The 18595-nt window shown below is 40.8% G+C and overlaps 1 protein-coding gene across 1 annotated transcript in view; it reads left to right on the top strand.

Annotated features, from left to right (window-relative positions):
• The window catches only part of LOC149204474 (uncharacterized), a 325325-nt gene that overhangs the window by 196822 nt on the left and 109908 nt on the right, over window positions 1-18595 (top strand). The window contains exon 8 of the mRNA XM_089397135.1: window positions 4557-4623. Within this exon, the coding sequence (XP_089253261.1) occupies window positions 4557-4623 (67 nt within the window). The remainder of the gene's footprint in view (window positions 1-4556; window positions 4624-18595) is intronic.

Here is an 18595-nt window from a genome sequence, read left to right as displayed (position 1 = left end):
ATAATGTATTCATATATAATTTATTTTTTATTAAAAATTAGCTAAAATTAAACGAATTCATATAATATTTATATAATCCATATTTATTATTTAAATGTAATGGTCAATAAAATTAATAAATAAATCATCTTTATTAAATAATCCATATTTATTATTATTCCACCATTATTTAAATATAAACAAATAGTCTTAAATTACTATTATTTTTAGAATTTAGTTTCATTAGGTAATTTTAGTATGCAAGTTGAGCATAAAAATCAAGTCACTGTCATGCATAATCACCTAATTAATATGGATGAATCTCAGGAGAATGACTTGCAAAATAATAATGATCAATCTTGGCCATATTGCAGTCCTTGTGAAAGTTTTCATGATGAATCTACTTGTGTTATTGCAACGGGAATCATGGGTAGTGGCATTGCAAGGACAAGTGGCCAAATTGACAATGTTATTGAAGAATCACATTGCTTGCCTATAGAAGATCATGATAAGCATCTTGTTAAGGAATTAACTCAAATGATCAAAGACATGCAATCTAGTCAAGCGAGATTAATAGTAGATCACACTAGAGAAATGAGTTCCATGGAGAACATGTTATATGGAATTCACTAAGTATAATTAAAGGATCAATTTTCAGAACACGATAGAGACCATAAAGGATGATCACGCTCAACAAATAAGAACAATGGAAGAAAGGCAATTACAGGTAATTAGTGCCATGGAGGTTAACTACTCTAACAAGATAAAGACCGTGGAGCACAATCACACATGAAATGAAAGCGTTGGAAGCTAAGCATTTCACTCTTCAAGACAGATTCATGAAGACAAAAATCAATCAAGTAAAATTAATAGTAAAAATTGGGAAGGAAATGAGTTCCATGCAGAGGAGGTTGGAAAAAATGAAAAAAATTGCAAAAGTTGTAGCCTAATCCAGAACTTTAAACAGATCACAGTCTTTCCAACCAGTTGATTCAAGACCCATCTTGTTGTGAGTTTCATGAGGCAGTCACATATCCCGTTTAGACGCAGAATGAAGGGACATGGGCCACAGAAGTCTTGGGCATTCCATCGCACCATCTTCAGCATCAAGTAAGTTGGTCTACATTAACCACATCATCACCAACAACATGGTTTGCTAAGAAGAAACAAAGAAAGCAAAGAAACAAAGGAAACTACAATGTTAAGCTTCCACCGTCTGCCTCGTATGAAAGAAATGGGAATAAAAGGAAGAATTTTGATGCATCTGATGGTCGGGAACAACTTGATATTCGGATAAGACAAAGTCCTTCGATATGCAGGATTGGGCATGGCACATCCAAGAAGCAACCTACAGACTTGTCGGAAAGTCGGCAGATACTCAGTATGCACTATGTTGAAGACACCTGATGCCATAGGGCGTCTTTGTATAGTATATCTAACCCCACTCGTTTTCATTTATGTCATTAGTTAGTTTTATTTTATGCATTTATGTTTTACATTTTAGTTTGTTAGAATAGATTTTTCTAAGCCAGCAGATATTTTATATATGCATGATGATTTTGATTATGAACGCATATCTATTTGATGGACTTCTGTTTTCTTGGATACAGGATTTTGGGATTCTCACGTTACTTCATGGAAGCAACGTTTCCCCATATGGAGCTAGGTGTTGCACACATTTTGTCAATGTTTCAAGGAAGCAGTGGTGCCAATTTGTTTCAAAAGATTCGGATCATCAACCAACCATTTTTTTGAGTCATTGCAAACCCATTCTGCAAATTTGTAATGTAAATGATGCTCGTAAGATCGTGTATGTATGTAACAACCTAGGTAATCCTATTATTTTGGCGACAAATTTTACCCTAGGAGGTTTTCCATCTCACTAATTATCTGTTTCTAAACATGGATGATGGACAAAATTTTCCCCTCTAGCCTCTCTCCAGAGCTAGGGTGGAATTTATCATCAAAGTCTTAGGTGAGTCCTAGTGTTTTGTAAAAGTGATTTGAGAATAATTTAGGTTAATTGGCTAAATTATTTTATTAAAAATCACTTGGTCTATTAGATCATATTGTGTCATAGAATTGGGTAAGTATTATGAGGGTCTATAACAAACAGGTATTCCCCCTTTGAGGGTTGAATTTGTAAAATTTTATGTAAAAAATATTTTAGTGCATGGTCTCTCATACTTAGACACCATGGCTAAAATATTTGAGGGTGGAAAAATAATTAATTCCCTCATGAGTCAATTAATTAATTTTTCTGGCAAAAATAAAATTAAATCCTAAGCCAAAAAATTAATTAATTTAGAGTCAAAATTAAAATGTTAGAGAAATTAATTTCTCCAAGTGGAAAAATTCGTGGGTCTAAAAGAAGTTAATTTTTGGAGGTCCCCCACCAAGGAAACATTGGAAATTTCAAGAAAAATTGGACCCTTGGACCTTGGTGGTTAAGTCAAAGTCAAATTTTTGAAGGAATTAGTTCAAAATAATTATTTTTGGATTAATAAAAAATGGGTTTTATGAGAAATTCGAAAATTCCTCAAAAATTATTAATTTCGATGGTAGAGATTAAAAGATGATCAAATATTTATCAACATTCGAGATTATTTTGGTGGGGATCAAGCCAACTAACCACTTGGAGGAGTTATCTATAAATTAGAGACCATTTTGCTTCTCAAGTCATGATGAAAGCTCTGACTCTAGTCTATGTAATTTTGTAACGCTAGTTTTGTTACATTGATCTACTGGGAACGTTTGAAATGTCATAATAAAAGACTTGGGGTTCGGTTTCTGGTGTTCTTTGTCCAATGATCTGTGGTATGTGCTTTCCTATATCGTGCTTAAAATTTAGAAGTTTGTTTATTCATTAGATGGTGATAAAAACATTCTTTTGGTAGATTTTGGGCCTATCATAGGTGATCTAATTTGCCATATTCTAACAAGTTCTCTTGAAGAAAATATATAGAGTTTGTAGGTTCCCCGACCCTTAGACTCCAAGTTCACATATTTTGGAGGAGAGGCGACCTTGTTCGGTCTCTGAGAATTTTGTTTGGTTTTCTTACTTTCGCTAAGGCTGTGGGCAATACCATAACTTTCAAAACACATCTGATCTATGGTCATTATTCATCATTTAAAAAATTATTTACTCAAAAATATTTATTTCCAAGCATTGTATATTTGTATATAACTTGTAAATTATTTTTGTAGAATAATTTTTGTAAATAAAATTTTCTAACCCTTGTTTTGCAGTTATTTGGGTTTGGGGTTTTATTTTAAATTTTATGTTTTGGGGTTTTTAGCATACTTGTAAATATTTTTTAGATTTATTTTATTTTGTAAATAATTTTTAGATTTCAAAATTGTAAATATTTATTTGATTTAATTTTAATTTTGTAGTTAAATTTTTTTAATTAGATTTAACTTTTAATTTGAAATTCAAATTTTACTTGTAAAGTTTTTATCCCACATTCAAAATTTGAAAATAGTTTCTCTAATTTGTGTCTATATATACTAACCTTTCACCTTGTATTTTCTATTATGCAAATAATTTCACTAACCCTTTGCATTTTAATTTTTTCTTGTATATAATTTCTTGGGGTTTTTATTTTATTTTTGTATATATTGGGGTTTTTTGGGAAAAAATTCTTTTTATTTGTATAAGTGAAATCTCTCAAGGGATCAAAGAAATGAGTAAACTTCTGAAGTTTCCAACCCTTAAAACCCTAGACGTCTAGGGTTTTTGAGCCCATTTTTGCAGGTTGCTTATTTTCAAATTGGGGAAGAAACCCATTTTTTGAAGGTCCTAGCCCTTACCCAACCTAAAAGGCTAGTGTTTGGGACCTATTTTGCAAGCATTAAGAAGGCTGTAAGCCCTACAAGGGCTAGATCTCATTGCAAACAAGGGTTTCTTCAAGGGATTGACATTTTATCTCTAATAATTTGTGATTGCAGCAGTCATAAAGGTCCGATCTTTGGGTTTTGAGCTAATATTTTGTGAGTATAAGATCAACACAAAAGAGGTTTCATTCAATTCCACATGATCATGTTAGCCTAACTTTTTTATAGTTCTCTGAGCTCGGATGTTTGATAGGTCAGTGTGACCATGATTATGAATTAATAAAATGAGGTAATAGTTACTGAACTAATGGTCACATTGTAATTGATTTTAAGTACTTTAATATAGTGAGAAGGAAACAAACAAGTGGAATACAAAGTGCCATGGCCAATGAAATGCCAAAAGTCATCTTGCATGTTTTAAAGTTTAAAATTAGTGAGTATAGCAATAGAAAAAGGTATCTCCCTTTTGAATAATACAGCTCGATTTTCTGCTGCCACTTCTCATGTCTACATTGTCTGTACAGTTGATTGTTTTACAAAAGCTCTTTAGTTTAGAAAATTAATGTCTCTTGGTAAATTATCTCTAGCCAATTATATATAAATTTGATTTCCACTTCTAGCCAATTATCTATAAATTTGGTTTCCACTCTTAGCATTTTTAAAGTATTTATGCTTGAAGATTCTTCATTCTAGTCTCATAATTTGATTAATAATATCTTCCATCCCACGTTTATTTGCAGCTCAATTATGGCTGTCGTTACATGTTTTATTGGATTACATTTTGGGCATATCCTTGTGCATTTTAAGGTATGACTATAATGTCTCTCTTATTTATATTTTTGGTGAGACGAAGGTATTGCTTTTTTTTGCACTTGAGAAAATTTCATTAAGTTCTCATTTAAGATCTTGCTTTATTTTATTTCATCATCTTTATGTACTTGTATTGATCTGGCTCAAGATATTATATTTTACCAACATGAATACTATAGAAGTCTTATTTCATCTTTTGAAAATATGAAAATAATTATAAAGACCTTATAAGTAGGAATTTCAAGAAATAAACGATTCTCTATTTGATTATATCTATTACCTACTAGGTTTCTCACTTGGTGTACAAGGCTCGAAGCACAAGTTGTGAGAGCCCAATTGTGACTTAGACAAACTACTCACTATCAGCTCAGTAGTCTTGCCTTTCTCATTTTAGACTAGATGAGCTCTAGTCTAGGGGCAATTCCTATGGTTAACTAAGCTCAAGATGTTGTAAATGAGGAAGGGGCAAAGGAGCTTAGAATAATTCTGATCTAGGGTTTTAGGATAGGTTTTAATATTTCAGATTCTAAATCAGATTTTATTAGCCTTTACATAAATTAAAAACATCAAGAAAGGCTAATAAAAACAAATCAAATAGGTTTTTTATGCTCAAAAATATATATATTCTTTTAAATACAACTTCAAGTCAAGCTTGGGTGATAATTAGAGTTCAAAATGACCTGAACAACAATTTGGTTTAAAGATTTTGCTGTTGTAATTTCCAGATTGTGAAAACAGAAAATAAAGTTTATAATATTTTGTATTTTCGGGGTGGTTGAAAGAGAATATTAGTGCCTTATTTTTATTTTGGGCTATGGGGTCAAACATGCATATTTAGAGGGAATTTCTTTGAAAGATTTAGGAGCTGGTTGAACTGCAAAATTCAAGCCACAATAGCCCTAAATTGTATGGACAGATATCATAGATTTTGAGGAAGGAAAGGGTGTTTAAGGGGAAATTTTCTTTGAAGATAGTACAGGAGTGGCTTTTCATAAATATTCCAACTAATGCAATAGCTCTCAAGATGTCTAGAGCATAAAATTTTCCTTTTTTCAACAAAGAAATGAAGAAGTTTAGGACTGCATAACCTCTCCCATTGTAGCTAGACTAGTCTTCCATGGCTCATTGAGTGGACTTTGACAATCCAAAACATGCAATATGAGTTAGCAATATGCACCAAGAGCATCCACCACACATTCATCAAATAAGCAGAACCATTCCACAATAGCTTAGATCATAGCAAGAGCATGTTTATTCCAAAAAGGTTATTAGCACATTCTGTCATGTCCCTTCTCAAACACATTAGTAACAAGGTGCTGCTACACAATTTTGCACATTTTTGACTAACGAAGAGGACCCCACACTTTCGACTTGGTGACTTATGGGTCAAATCGACTTTATTTAGTTGCTATTGGAATGTGGGGGCCACCCACATAGGAGTTCAAATTAGCCATTCGATATGCTTGGAGGGAAAATCGAATGGGTGGATGGAGGGGCCCACATGAGGCTAAGAGGGCCCAAGGAGTTATGAAGAGAGATCAGCTCTCATTTTGTTTTCATCTTCTACATTTGCAAACAAACACTCACTTGTACGCTTTGTTGTTTAGCAAGTCTACTGGTTGTTTAGCCACGAATCTCTCACGCGGGAGATTCAACCTCTACTTCGGGGGACCATCCGTGCCCGCCCTAGGGAGGTTGTTCTACAAGAGTTTCAAGGAGCCGGGGATAGCAATAGACTTCAGTCAGCGTAGAGAGGGAACTGCATATTCCTGGGTAGCCAGAAAACACGCAGGAGGAGTTGGAGGCCAACAAGGGGATTCATTGCTTGTTGGGAGATCCGAGAACTGAGGACGCAGCATAGTGAAGGCATTTTCGCTGGAGTTTGCAGCTAGCTGGACCAGCACATCAGTCAGTCATATTTCTAAACAGAGGGGCAACGCAGAGGTCATCCAGCAGCAATTCATGGAGACCTGGGGAGCAGCTGATCTTAGCCAAGAGCCATCTGGGGAGCTCGGAGTTGGATAGCACAAGTAAAACTAACATTTTGGAGGAGTTTGTAGAGGGATTTGCAGGCTATTTCCTGCAAGTCGAAATCAACAGTCATAGCTGGGGAGAGGCTCCAAGGGGGTCAAAAATCTGAAGTCAAAACCAGCTAAATTCCCTTCTGGGTTTTTCTGGGTTTTGTCCAAGGAGTCTGGGGTTAAAAGCACACAATTTTCTGGGCAGTTTTTGAGCACTTTCCAGCTAGTCGAAGTTCATTAGTGCAGTAGTTTATTGGGGCAACACAGTGTAGAGTGGTGCAGCAGCTGGGCAGCCTTCAGCTCAGCCATTTTCCCACCTGGGGTTGGTCTTGCTTGTTCATTGGGACAAGCCCAGGTGCACCATTCCAATATATATTGTATTTAGCCTGTTGATTTTTGATAATATGGCTCAATGGTTCCTTACATGCAGCATTTAAATGGATGTTTAATGTGTGTTTCATTTTTATATTCTACTGAACAGTTTAGTTGCTTAATATCACTTGCATTCCAACTTAGGAACTTTACAGTGGTATCAGAGCATGATCTTGGCCCAATTGTGGGTAGCCAGTAAGATCATGGGAGATTTGGGCATGTATGCACAGTGACGAGGTACACCGTACACTGCCCATGGCTCAAGGGAGATTCAGTATGTAGGAATTTTGGGGTGGAATCAGCTGGAATGGGGCACTTACACCATGGAGCACTAAGGATGCTCAGAGAGACTATTACAGGGGTACCGGTCCTAAGTGGTGAACATGATGACTTGTGCAGAGGATGTGTGCTAGGAAAGTACGCTAAAGCAACTTTTTCCAGAAGTAACAACAAAGCAGAGGGTGTATTAGGATTAATACACTCAGATATCTGCGGTCTTATGTCCACAAGGGCTCTTAGTGGTTGTGAACACTTCATCACTTTTATCGATGATCACTCCAGAAAAACTTGGATCTATTTCTTAAAGACCAAGGATGAGGTCTTTGATCGTTTCTGAGAGTTTAAGGCTCTTGTTGAAAATATGACAGGGAAAAAGATAAAGGTATCGCATTCAGATAATGGTAGAGAATATACAGACAAAGATTTCACTAATTTCTTCACAAAGAAGGGCGTCAAAAGAGAGTGGACAACTCCAGATAATCGGAGCTGAATGGAGTGGCAGAACGGAAGAACTGAACTATTGTTGGGGTAGCCAAAGCCATGTTGTATGATCAGGATCTACCTAAGTATCTATGGGCAGAAGCTTGCAACACGGTAGTATATATCCAAAATAGAACTCCTCATAGAGCATTGGGGAAGAGAACGCCCGAAGGAGTGTTCACAGGGAAGAAGTCGAAAGTCAGTCATCTCAGGATATTTGGAAGCATGGCTTATTGCCACATTCCAGACGAGAAGCGCAACAAACTGGATCAGACTACAGAGAAGAGGTATCTCATAGGATACAACGAGACCTCAAAGGCATATACAATCTACATTCCTGGTAGCAGGGAGATTGTAGTAAGACGGGATGCAAAGTTCATGGAAGATAGAGCTTTCAGGATATCTCGTGAAATGCCTATAGAACATCAGTCAGGAGATGTTCTGTTAGTCCAAGGGTAGCAGGGGCAGCAAGAAGGATAGGCAGGAGAGCATACACTTGGGTCGAGTATAGTGACCAACAGCAGTATCTCCTTAGAGGGAGGAAATGCAAATGCTTCTCAACAGACAGAGCAGCGAGATCAAGAGGAAGAGTTGGTTGAGCCTCCAATCACCAGTGGTAGAACGAGTAGAGAAGTGGGTAGAGATTGAGGGCCGCAGAGGAGTTTGTTGGAGCTACTAGACCCGAGAAGAGGCAGCATATATAACCAGATAGATACCAAGCATTGGTAGCTCAGGTTGAAGAACCCTCTAGCTTTCAGGAAGTTGTTCAACACCAAGTATGGGTGGATGCCATGGTGGAAGAGTACAACTCCATCATGACGAATGATGTCTGGGAAGTAGTACCTAGACCAGAAAATAGATCAGTTGTAGGATCACGATGGATCTACAAGATCAAGTATGTTGCAGACAACAGCATAGAGAAGTACAAGGCAAGGTTCGTAGCAAAGGGGTATGCTCAGAAAGAAGGAATAGACTATGAAGAGACCTTCGCCCCAGTTGCTCGATACACCTCTATCAGATCTGTTATATCCCTAGCAGCTCAAATGGGATGGGAGATTCACCAGATGGATGTCAAGACAACATTCTTGAACGGAGTGATAGAAGAGGAGGTTTATATAGAACAACCCAAAGAATTCAAAACTAATCAGAAGAAATCTCATGTTTTCAAGTTAAAGAAAGCCTTACAGGCTCAATAAGGCACCCAAAGCATGGTATGGTCGGATTGATAGTTACTTGCAGCAATTGGGATTTGTCAAGAGTGATGCTGATCCCAATCTCTATTATTTACTAATAGAGAATGAGCCACTTATACTGGTACTATATGTAGATGACCTGTTCCTAACTGGGTCATCTAGGCTCATCCAGGACTGCAAGAAGAATCTTGAAGCTGAATTCGACATGAAGGACTTGGGATTGATGCATTATTTTCTTGGGTTGGAAGCTTCACAGAAGAATGGGAAGATCTTCCTTGGACAAGGAAGGTATGCTACAAAAATTCTAAAGAGATTCAGAATGCAGGATTGCCAACCCATGGCTACTCCCATGATCACCAACTGGAAGAAAATAGATGCATCAGAGGACAAAGAAGTAGATCTTGTTGATTTTGGGAAGCATCGGATGTGCTCTAGCTCTGAAATTTTGTGGAGGGGCTAGAATACATAAGATCTCCAAGACCCAGAAATCATTTGGAGAAATTCCACCCAGATTGTGAGTTATTAAAATAGTTAATATTTTTAATGGGGTTCCTAAGTCTAAACTTAGGAAAATAAAAATATTAATGGGTATTAATAAAAATATGGGTGAGAAGCTTCTAAGAGACAAGGATCAAGTCTGTTTTAATCTTAGTCGTTGATTAGGGACTTAATCTCAGCCGTTGATTCATCAACACAAAAAGTATAAGAGGAGGCTTGAGGGTTAGTTGGAGACACACCAAGTGATCAGTTAGTTCAAATTTTCTGGGGCATGGTTTGCTGAGAAAATATAACAAGCGATTTGAGTTGCAGTGAGGGGCAAAAGCAGAGATTTGGATCGGAAAGGAGTTCCGATCCAAAGAGTACGTGGCAGAGAGGCAGCAGTAGCATCAGAAAGGCAGCACAGAGGCCTACACAGTCCAGGAAGGGGCTCACGCAGTGCTGACGGTGGCCAGGAGGATCTCTTGCAGTGGCAATGCAAAGTATTTGTTAGAAGTTCGAGATTTTGTCGGAGAAGCGAGGTTCTGAGCCGTGAGGGTTGAACAACAGTATTCCTCTAGGAAATCGATCGAGTAGAAGGGGTGGCGTAGTCTCCTAGAGGCAAGACGCTAGCCCAAGCAGTGATTGCGCTGGGAATTTGTAATGTTTGCCGGAGTTAGGCCACTCAGTGGATCAGTTGTGACTTGGAGAACGAGGTAAAACCTGCTATGTATTTCTTGTTGTCGTGATTTCTTTGAAAGGTTAGCCGGTGTGAGAGGCAACCTATTGTACTAAGATTCTGCTTGCTTAATAATATAAACCCTCTATTTGCTGCACCATTTTTCCCGCATTGAGTTTTTCCAGGGACTTCTTGTCCAAAAATAATGATGTCCCTTGTGTGTTTGTCTCATCTATTGTTTCATTTTATGATTTGTATGTCAGTGTAGTCTGTAGTGGTGTTTTTCATCATTGTTTATAATTAAATAACTTGTTGAATGAAATAACAAGTAAGAGATGATAAACCAATGACTGCAGTAGGATTTCTGTGTCTAGATTCAGAAATTTTCACATGGTATCAGAGCGATTGCAGATCATAGGACACTGAAGCCATCAACCGGGAGATCCAACAAATCTGCTGCAGAGAGGCAACTGTCTCGAGTGACAGCGCGTTTTAGAGCCAGAGGAGCAGCTGAAGGAGTGACGCAGTGCCAGAGGAGTGACGCAGAAGCTCACGTAGTGCTTGCGTCAACTTTCTAAGCCAGGAGGAGGAGACGCAGTAGCCGAGAGGAGCTCACTCAGTGACTGTGTCAGCTCTCTAGGCTAGCGCAAAGCCTGAGGGGCTCAGATCTGTCAATTGTCGAGGCAATAGGAGAAGTGCAGATTCGAACTGTGTTGTTGGTGGGATGCTGTTGTTGCAGAACAATGTCTGTGGAGACAAAACCGAGGTAGAGGGAATCATTGCCTTGACAAATTTCTTACCGAAAGAAATCTGGGTCCAAGTTGTTGAGCAGTAGCAAAGGAGGATTGGAGAAGGGATAATTTGACATTATTTGGCGAAAGGATTTCCATGAAGGAAATGAGGACTGAGAGGGAGTCTAGAAAGAACTTGTTCCTTAGAGGATTTCTAGCGCCAAAGAAATCCAGACCTGAGTCTTGCTGGGGCAGCAGCAAGAGAGGGAGAAGAGAACCTGTTCTACACTTGTTTGAGCAAAGATGGTAGTTAATGGACTGAGGGATCAGGACAGATTGGATGGAGCATCCAACTTTGTCATCTGGAAGGCCAGGGTCCTGATAGACTTGGACAAGAATCACATCAAGGATTATGCCTTGAAAGTAGTTGTTGTACCAGTTGATGCTAATCCTCTCAAGAAATATGAGGAGGCCCAAGCAAAGGCAAAGTGGATGATCTTGGACGGGATCAAGGATCATGTGGTCCCACATATTGCTGAAAAGGAAACAACAAGGGAAATGTAGGAGGCCTTGACCACCTTATATGAGGGAACCTCCATTCAATGGAAGATGTTGCTTGAGAACCAACGAGAAGAAATTGATCCCTTCCTTCTTAGGTTGCAAGGGATTTGAGACCAGTTGACTTCTGTAGGGTCTACACCAGATCCTGAGGTCATGGTCAAGACTGCCCTGAATGCAGTCACTGGAGACTGGGAGACCTTTGTCCAGAGCATTTTGGGCAGGGCTTCTCTCCCCAATTGGGAGGAGATGTGGGAAACTCTTTGACACGAAGAGATCAGGCGGTTAACCAAGGTAGGAAGTAGTGGCAAATGAGTTAGAGTCAAGGAGGAAGAGGAGGATGCAACTATCGCATCAGCGGGATAGCCAAGATAGCAGAAGAGGAAAAATAAAGACATAACCAAAGTTAGATGCTTCGGATGTGGGGAAATGGGATATTTCGCCACACAGTGCCTTCGGAAGAAGGGCAAGGAAGACAAGTCTAACTCGAAGGCTACTCTAGCGAAAGCTGACGAAGAGGACGATGATGATTGTGCGATGAGTGTTCATGCACCTCTAGAGAAGAGGTGGGGTGATATTGAGCTGTAGTCAAGAGGACTACAGTGAGGGTAGGATCCTTGAGGTGCCCAAACTCTTAGATCACATATGGCTACGAGAGCTCTTAATGACAGTAGCATAATGAAGGGAGTCAGTTGGGGCGAGTGATGATGGAGCAACAGTGGCAAAGCTAGAGTGCCAAAGTCTGAAGCAACGCAGTGGAGGTTACAGCAGTGTGAGAGGCACAAAGTAGATTGCAGCTGCGCAGTAGCAGCAGAGGGTCAACACAGATTAGCAGCAGAGGTAGCTTTAACATCACGAGGCATCCGGACTGACCAGCATGTCAGTGTTTGGGTGGCTTTTCAGTTGCTTACTTCTCAACAACTGAGTTGTAGTGCAACAGTTAGTAGTGGCAGCGCTATGGGCATCATGATGCAACATTTTTTTTTAGAGGGAGTTGTAGTACAAATGCATCAGTGGCAATGGCAGTGTCATGGGCCGCAATCCAAGATGCACCAGTGCAGTGGATGAAGGGCATTTGGCCAAGCATTAGCAACACATAGGACCGATGTCGTGGATCAATGTGATGCTTCTATTGGGAAGTATTTTTAGAGTACATTCCTCGCTAAGAGGGAGTGTTGATTTTGGGTAGCATCGGATGTGCTCTAGCTCCGAAATTTTGTGGAGGGGCTAGAATACATAGGATCGCCAAGATCCAGAAATCGTTTGGAGAAATTCCACCTGAATTGTGAGCTATTAAAGTAATTAATATTTTTAATGGGGTTCCTAAGTCTTAACTTAGGAAGATAAAAATATTAATGGGTATTAATAAAAATATGGGTGAAAAGCTTCTAAGAGACGAGGATCAAGTATGTTTTAATCTTAACCGTTGATTAGGGACTTAACTCGGCCATTGATTCATCAACAGGAAAAGTATAAGAGGAGGTTTGAGGGTCAGTTGGAGACACACCAATTGATCAGGCAGTTCGATTTTTCTAGGGCGTGGTTTGCTGAGAAAATCTAACAAGTGATCTGAGTTGCAGTGAGGGGCAGAAGCAGAGATTTGGATCGGAAAGGAGTTTCGAGCCAAAGAGTACATGACAGAGAGGCAACAGTAGCATCAAAGAGGCAGTGCAGAGGCCTACACAGTCCAGGAAGGGACTCATGCAGTGCTGACCCAGGCCAGGAGGGTCTCTTGCAGTGGCAGTGCAAAGTATTTTTTTGAAGTCCGAGATTTTGCCGGAGAAGTGAGGTTTTGAGCCAGGAGGGCATGAACAATAGTCTTCCTCCAGGAAATCGATCCAGCAGAAGGGGTTACGCAGTCTCCTAGAGGCAAGATGCTGGCCCAAGCAGTGATTGCACTGGGAGTTCGTAGTGTTTGCCGGAGTCAGGCCACTCAATGGATTAGTTATGACTTGGAGAACAAGGTAAACCTTGCTATGCATTTCTTGTTGCCGTGATTTCTTTGAAAGGTTAGCCGATGTGAGAGGCAACCTATTGTTCTAAGATTTTGCTTGCTTAATAATACAAACCCTCTATCTGTTGCACCGGTTTTCTCGCATTGGGTTTTGCCGGGGACGTGTTGTCCAAAAATAACGGTGTCCCTTGAATGTTTGTCTCATCTATTGTTTCAATTTATGATCTGTATGTCAGTGTAGTCTGTAGTAGTGTTTTTCAACATTGTTTATAATTAAATAACTTGTTGAATGAAATAACAAGTAGGAGATGATAAGTGACTGCAGTAGGATTTTTGTGTCTAGATTCAGAAATTTTCATAGATCCCACCTTGTACAGATAGCTCATTGGGTCGCTTATGTATCTAGTCAACACTAGGCCAGACATTTGTTTCGCTGTCAACACTCTTAGTCAGTTCATGGTGGAACCAAAAAGGGTGCATTGGGCAGCAACAAGACACATACTTAGGTATGTACATGGAATAGTCGGATATGGGTTGAAGTACTCTAGAGGGGAGGACATTAGTTTGAATGGGTTCACCAATGTAGATTGGGCAGGTAATTTAGTAGACCGAAAAAGTACCTCAGGGTACTGCTTCAGTGTTGGATCAGGGATGATATCTTGGTGCAACAGGAAGCAGAAATCGGTAGCACTGAGTTCAGCAGAAGCAGAATATATGGCAGCCAACACAACTACGTGCGAAGCCATATGGCTCAGAAAATTGCTTGTGAGCCTATTCAGAAAAAGGATGGAAGCAACTAAGGTTTACTATGATAATCAGAGTTGCATCAAACTCTCTAAGAACCTAGTATTTCATGATCGGTCGAAACATATAGATATCCGTTGTCACTTTATCAGGGACTGTATTCAACGTGGGGCAGTACAACTACAGTATGTTCCCACAGGAGAGCAGGTGGTCGATATACTCACAAAGGCTCTAGGAAGAGCTAAGTTTACTCATTTCAGAGAACAGTTGGGTATGGTTGAAAATCCGTTTTAGTAGCAGCAGCAGTCTGCAGTGGCAGTGCCAACAGCAGCACAAATGTAGAAATTTAGAGGGAGCCGTAGTACATATGTAGCATTGGCAGTGGCAATGTCAAAAGCAGCGGTATAGTTGCAGCAGCAATGCAATAGGTGGTGGATAGCATGTCAAAGATCAATAGCACAGAGGACAATGCTTCAGAGTCATAAGAGTACACAACAACAATATATTGCTATAGCACATTCCTCGCTAAGAGGGGCTGTTGATTTGGGGTAGCATTGGATGTGCTCTAAGCCTCAAATTTTTTGAGAAGGCTTGGGCACATGCATTCCAAAGAACACAGAAACCGTTTTGAGAAATTGCACCAAGAGACAATTATATTAAAATAATTAATATTTTTAATGGGGTTCCTAAGTTTAAACTTAGGTAAAATTAAATATTTAAGTAGTTTTAGAAAACAATATGGGTGCCAAATCCAGCTCACCTAACAGAGTAAAATCTCGGCAGTAGTACCTCTCTACTCGGAAGGAGATATTCTGGCTGAAACCCTAGATAAACACTCTGGCAGTTCCACAACTCAAATCTACCCCACGAAACCCCAGCGTCAGCCTCTAGGGACTGCATCAGCTCTCTCTGGCCCAACGTTAGCCCAGCGTCACTCTGGCTTAGCATGCGTCAGCCTCTGGAGGCACTGTGTCAGTCCTCTGGCCCTCTGCGTCACTCACGCTGGCCCCCTGAGGCACTGCATAGCTCCTGGCTGCCTCTGCGTGAGCCCTGGCTGGCTCTGCTTGAACCCTTGGCTAGTTCTGCGTCGCTCTCCGACTACTACGCTGATCCTCCCAGTGCTATCTCTGCCTCTCTGCTTTTGTATTCACTACCCCTCAGCTGCAACTCTGATCACTCTCTTAACTTTCTCAGCAAACCCAACCATAGAAAGTCGAAATCTTGATCTCTTGGTGCATTCTCCAAGTGATCCTCAAGTCTCCTCTTATACTTTTCTTGTTTACAAATAAACGGCCGAGATTAAGTCCCTAATCAACGGCTAAGATTAGATCTGACTTGATCCATGACTTTTGGACCATTCTAACACAGTTTTATATTAATTCACAGTAATATTTTATTTTCCCTAAGTTTAGACTTAGGGACTCCATTAAAAATATTAATTATTTTAATATCTCCCAAACTGTTTTGAATCTGCCCAAACCCTTTCTGGGTGTTGGAGATCTCATGTGCCTTAGCCTCTCCACCAATTTTCGTGGCTAGAGCACATCCGATGCTACCCCAAATCAACACTCCCTCTTAGCGAGGACTGTGCTCTAGCAATACTCCTCACTAAGTATCACCTTGATCATCCGGCATCGGTCCCTATGCTAATGCTAGGCCTACTACCCATCATCTACACTGCTGCATCTTGTACAGCTACCCATGGCCCTGCGACTGCCACTGTTGTATCCGTACTGCAACTCCCTCTCACCCTGTTGCATTGTGTTGCCCATAGCACTGTCACTGCTAACTGCGGCACTGCAACCCAGTTATTGAGAAGTAAGTAACTGATCTCCCAACTCTGACATCTCTGTCAGGCTAGAGACACCCTCAATGCTGAAACTCCCTTTGTCGTTGACAAGTGCTCCATTTCTAACCTCTGCGTTGCGCGCTGCAGCAACAACTTCATGCATCTCGCACTATTGCACACCTCTCTGTGCCATGTTGCACTGGTGCAACACTCCCATGCTTCTCGCACTGCTGCCTCACATTGTCCTAGGAATCCTCCAATGTAGCTCGCTCTGTCGCTCCATCCACATCCGTCTCTACTAACGTCCGCCAGTGCTGCTACTCTTTGGGGCTCCCGTAGCAAGGTCTAATCCAAGAGGCTGGGTACCTCGAGGATCTTGCCCCTCATCGCCTATAGTCCGTTTGACTACAGCGCGATGTTTCCTGACTTCCGCTCAAGTGGTGTGTGTGCACTCATGGCACAGTCATCATTTGTCTCCACTTCCTTCTCTACCCTTGCTAGCGCAGCTTTGGTCTCGGAGGCCTCCCCCTTGCTCTTCTTCCTTGGACACTGGGTCGCATAATGACCCAACTCCCCATAGTGGAAGCATTTGACCTTGGAGAGGTCCTTCTCAATCCGTTTCTCCTGCTTTGCCTCAGATGCTAGGGCAGCATCCACCTCCTCCTTCTTGATTCTGATCCCCTTGTCACTGCTGCTTGCCTTGCTCAGTCTTCTGATCTCTTCTTGGCGAAGAGTAGTCCACATTTCCTCCCAATCTGGAAGGGTCGCCCTGCCCAGTATGCTCTGGACAAACACCTCCCAGTCTTCTGAGACTGCATTCAGGGTTGTTCTCACCATCAATTCTTGATCCGGCGTGGCCCCTATGGAAGTCAGCTAATCCTGGATCTCCTTCAATCAACCGAGGAAGGGGTCGATATGTTCTCCCTTCTGCATTTGGTATGATCGCAACTGATTTTCTAGTAACATCCTTCTCTGCACAAAAGTATGCTGGTACAATTTCTTTAGGGCCTCCCACATCTCATTTGTTGTGTCCTTTTCGGCAATATGTGGTACTACATGGTCCTTGACCCCGTCAAGAATGATGCTCTTGGCCCTTGCCATTGCCTCCTCGTACTTGTCATTATCAGCTCGGTCAACTGGGATATCTATTGTCCTCAAGTCGAAGTGCTTGACACGATTTCTGTTTAGAACCGATAGGATTGTGGCCTTCCAGACTACGAAGTTTGAGGCTTCATCCAATCTGTCTTAGTCTCTTACCTCGTTCAATGCCATCTTGCTGCTCCTCTACATCCCTCCTATAAGTTCTTGGTGTGACTCCCTCTGAGCCTCGATTTCCCTCCTGGGAACCCTTTTGCCAATGTTGAGATGCCCCCACTCCGATCGTTAGTACCGCTGCACCACTGATCCAGATTTCTCGGCTAGAAATCCTCGGTAGCAGCTCCCTCCTCCTTGGCCTTGCCCAAATCAACATATGTTTCTATATTTTCCGCAAGAATACAGTAGATAACTTATTTCTGGCATAATAATTAGAAGAAATAATATTAAAGTAATAACTTTAATGTAAGAAAGTTTTTCATCATTTTTAAATGTCAGGAAATATATATATATATATATATAGATATATGTCGGCGTCTTATGTTTTAATTAATATTTAAATTAAAACATATATAAATATGTAATGTTCCTAACTAGGAAGTTCAGTGATAAACAAAGCAAGTAGACAAACCAACAATCAGAAATGAGAAGCAATCAACGTACACCCATGAAAACACTGGAAATAAAGAACTTCTAGCCATTTTATTAAATCATCATGGGTAAATACAATAGTGAATGGAATGGTGCACCTCAGCTTGTCTCCAAGGACAAGCGTGACAAAACCCAGGTGAGAAAATGATGATCTAAGGGTTGCCCAACTGCTACTCCAGAACTAATCCACGATGCTCAGAAACTGTGTTGTATGTTGGAAAGGAAGTGTTGGAATCACTGCTTCCCATGCTCAGAAAATTATGAAACTTCAGCTCCTTGATCCTCAGCAAAAACCCACCAAAACCCAGGATGGGTTTGTCCTAGTTTAGACTCCTAAAATTCGACCCCCAAGGAGCCTGTCGTCCTGCTCGAGCTGGCAAACTCTGCCTGTATGAATGATGCTGGGAAAGCTGTCCAAAACTGCCCCAAATCAGCAAGATGTGATCCCTTCTGAATTTCCTCCCTTCCTTGATGTGATCCCGGTGCTGTGGCTCTCTCCCTCAATGCCCACGTGATGCCCAGTCCGGCCCTCTACACAATCCTCCAAGGCTAAGTTTCGAACTACCCAATTGCTACATCCACCTGCTCCAAAAATCCTCCCCAAGGTTGGCCTCCCGATATCCTTCAACTCTCCAATTTTCTCCAGCAAGTGTTGGCCCAATGAAGCTTTGATCACAACTACGTGTTCCCTTCTCTACTGGCCCAGAAATACGCACTGCTGGTTTGTCGACTGAGTGTGTTGGCTATGAATCTTCCATGGTGCTCCTCAAGGTGCTATGAAAATGCCTTCCTAGGGTGGCACTCGTAGTCCCTTGAAGGTAAGGTTGAATCTCCCGCTTGAGAGATTCGTGGCTTAAGACTCGACTAAGAAAGTATGAATGAATCCCCAAGTGAGGAGCTCTTCCTCCTTATAACTTCATGGGCCTCCCTTTTCCTGATGTGGGCC

Source organism: Pinus tabuliformis, chromosome 1_2, assembly GCF_031772625.1.
Source record: "Pinus tabuliformis cultivar Carrire ecotype Pingquan chromosome 1_2, CPIR1, whole genome shotgun sequence".
In the NCBI taxonomy this organism is placed as follows: domain Eukaryota; kingdom Viridiplantae; phylum Streptophyta; class Pinopsida; order Pinales; family Pinaceae; genus Pinus; species Pinus tabuliformis.
The sequence above is the reverse complement of the archived record's forward strand: the minus strand, read 5'-3'. Positions and strand labels throughout refer to the sequence as shown.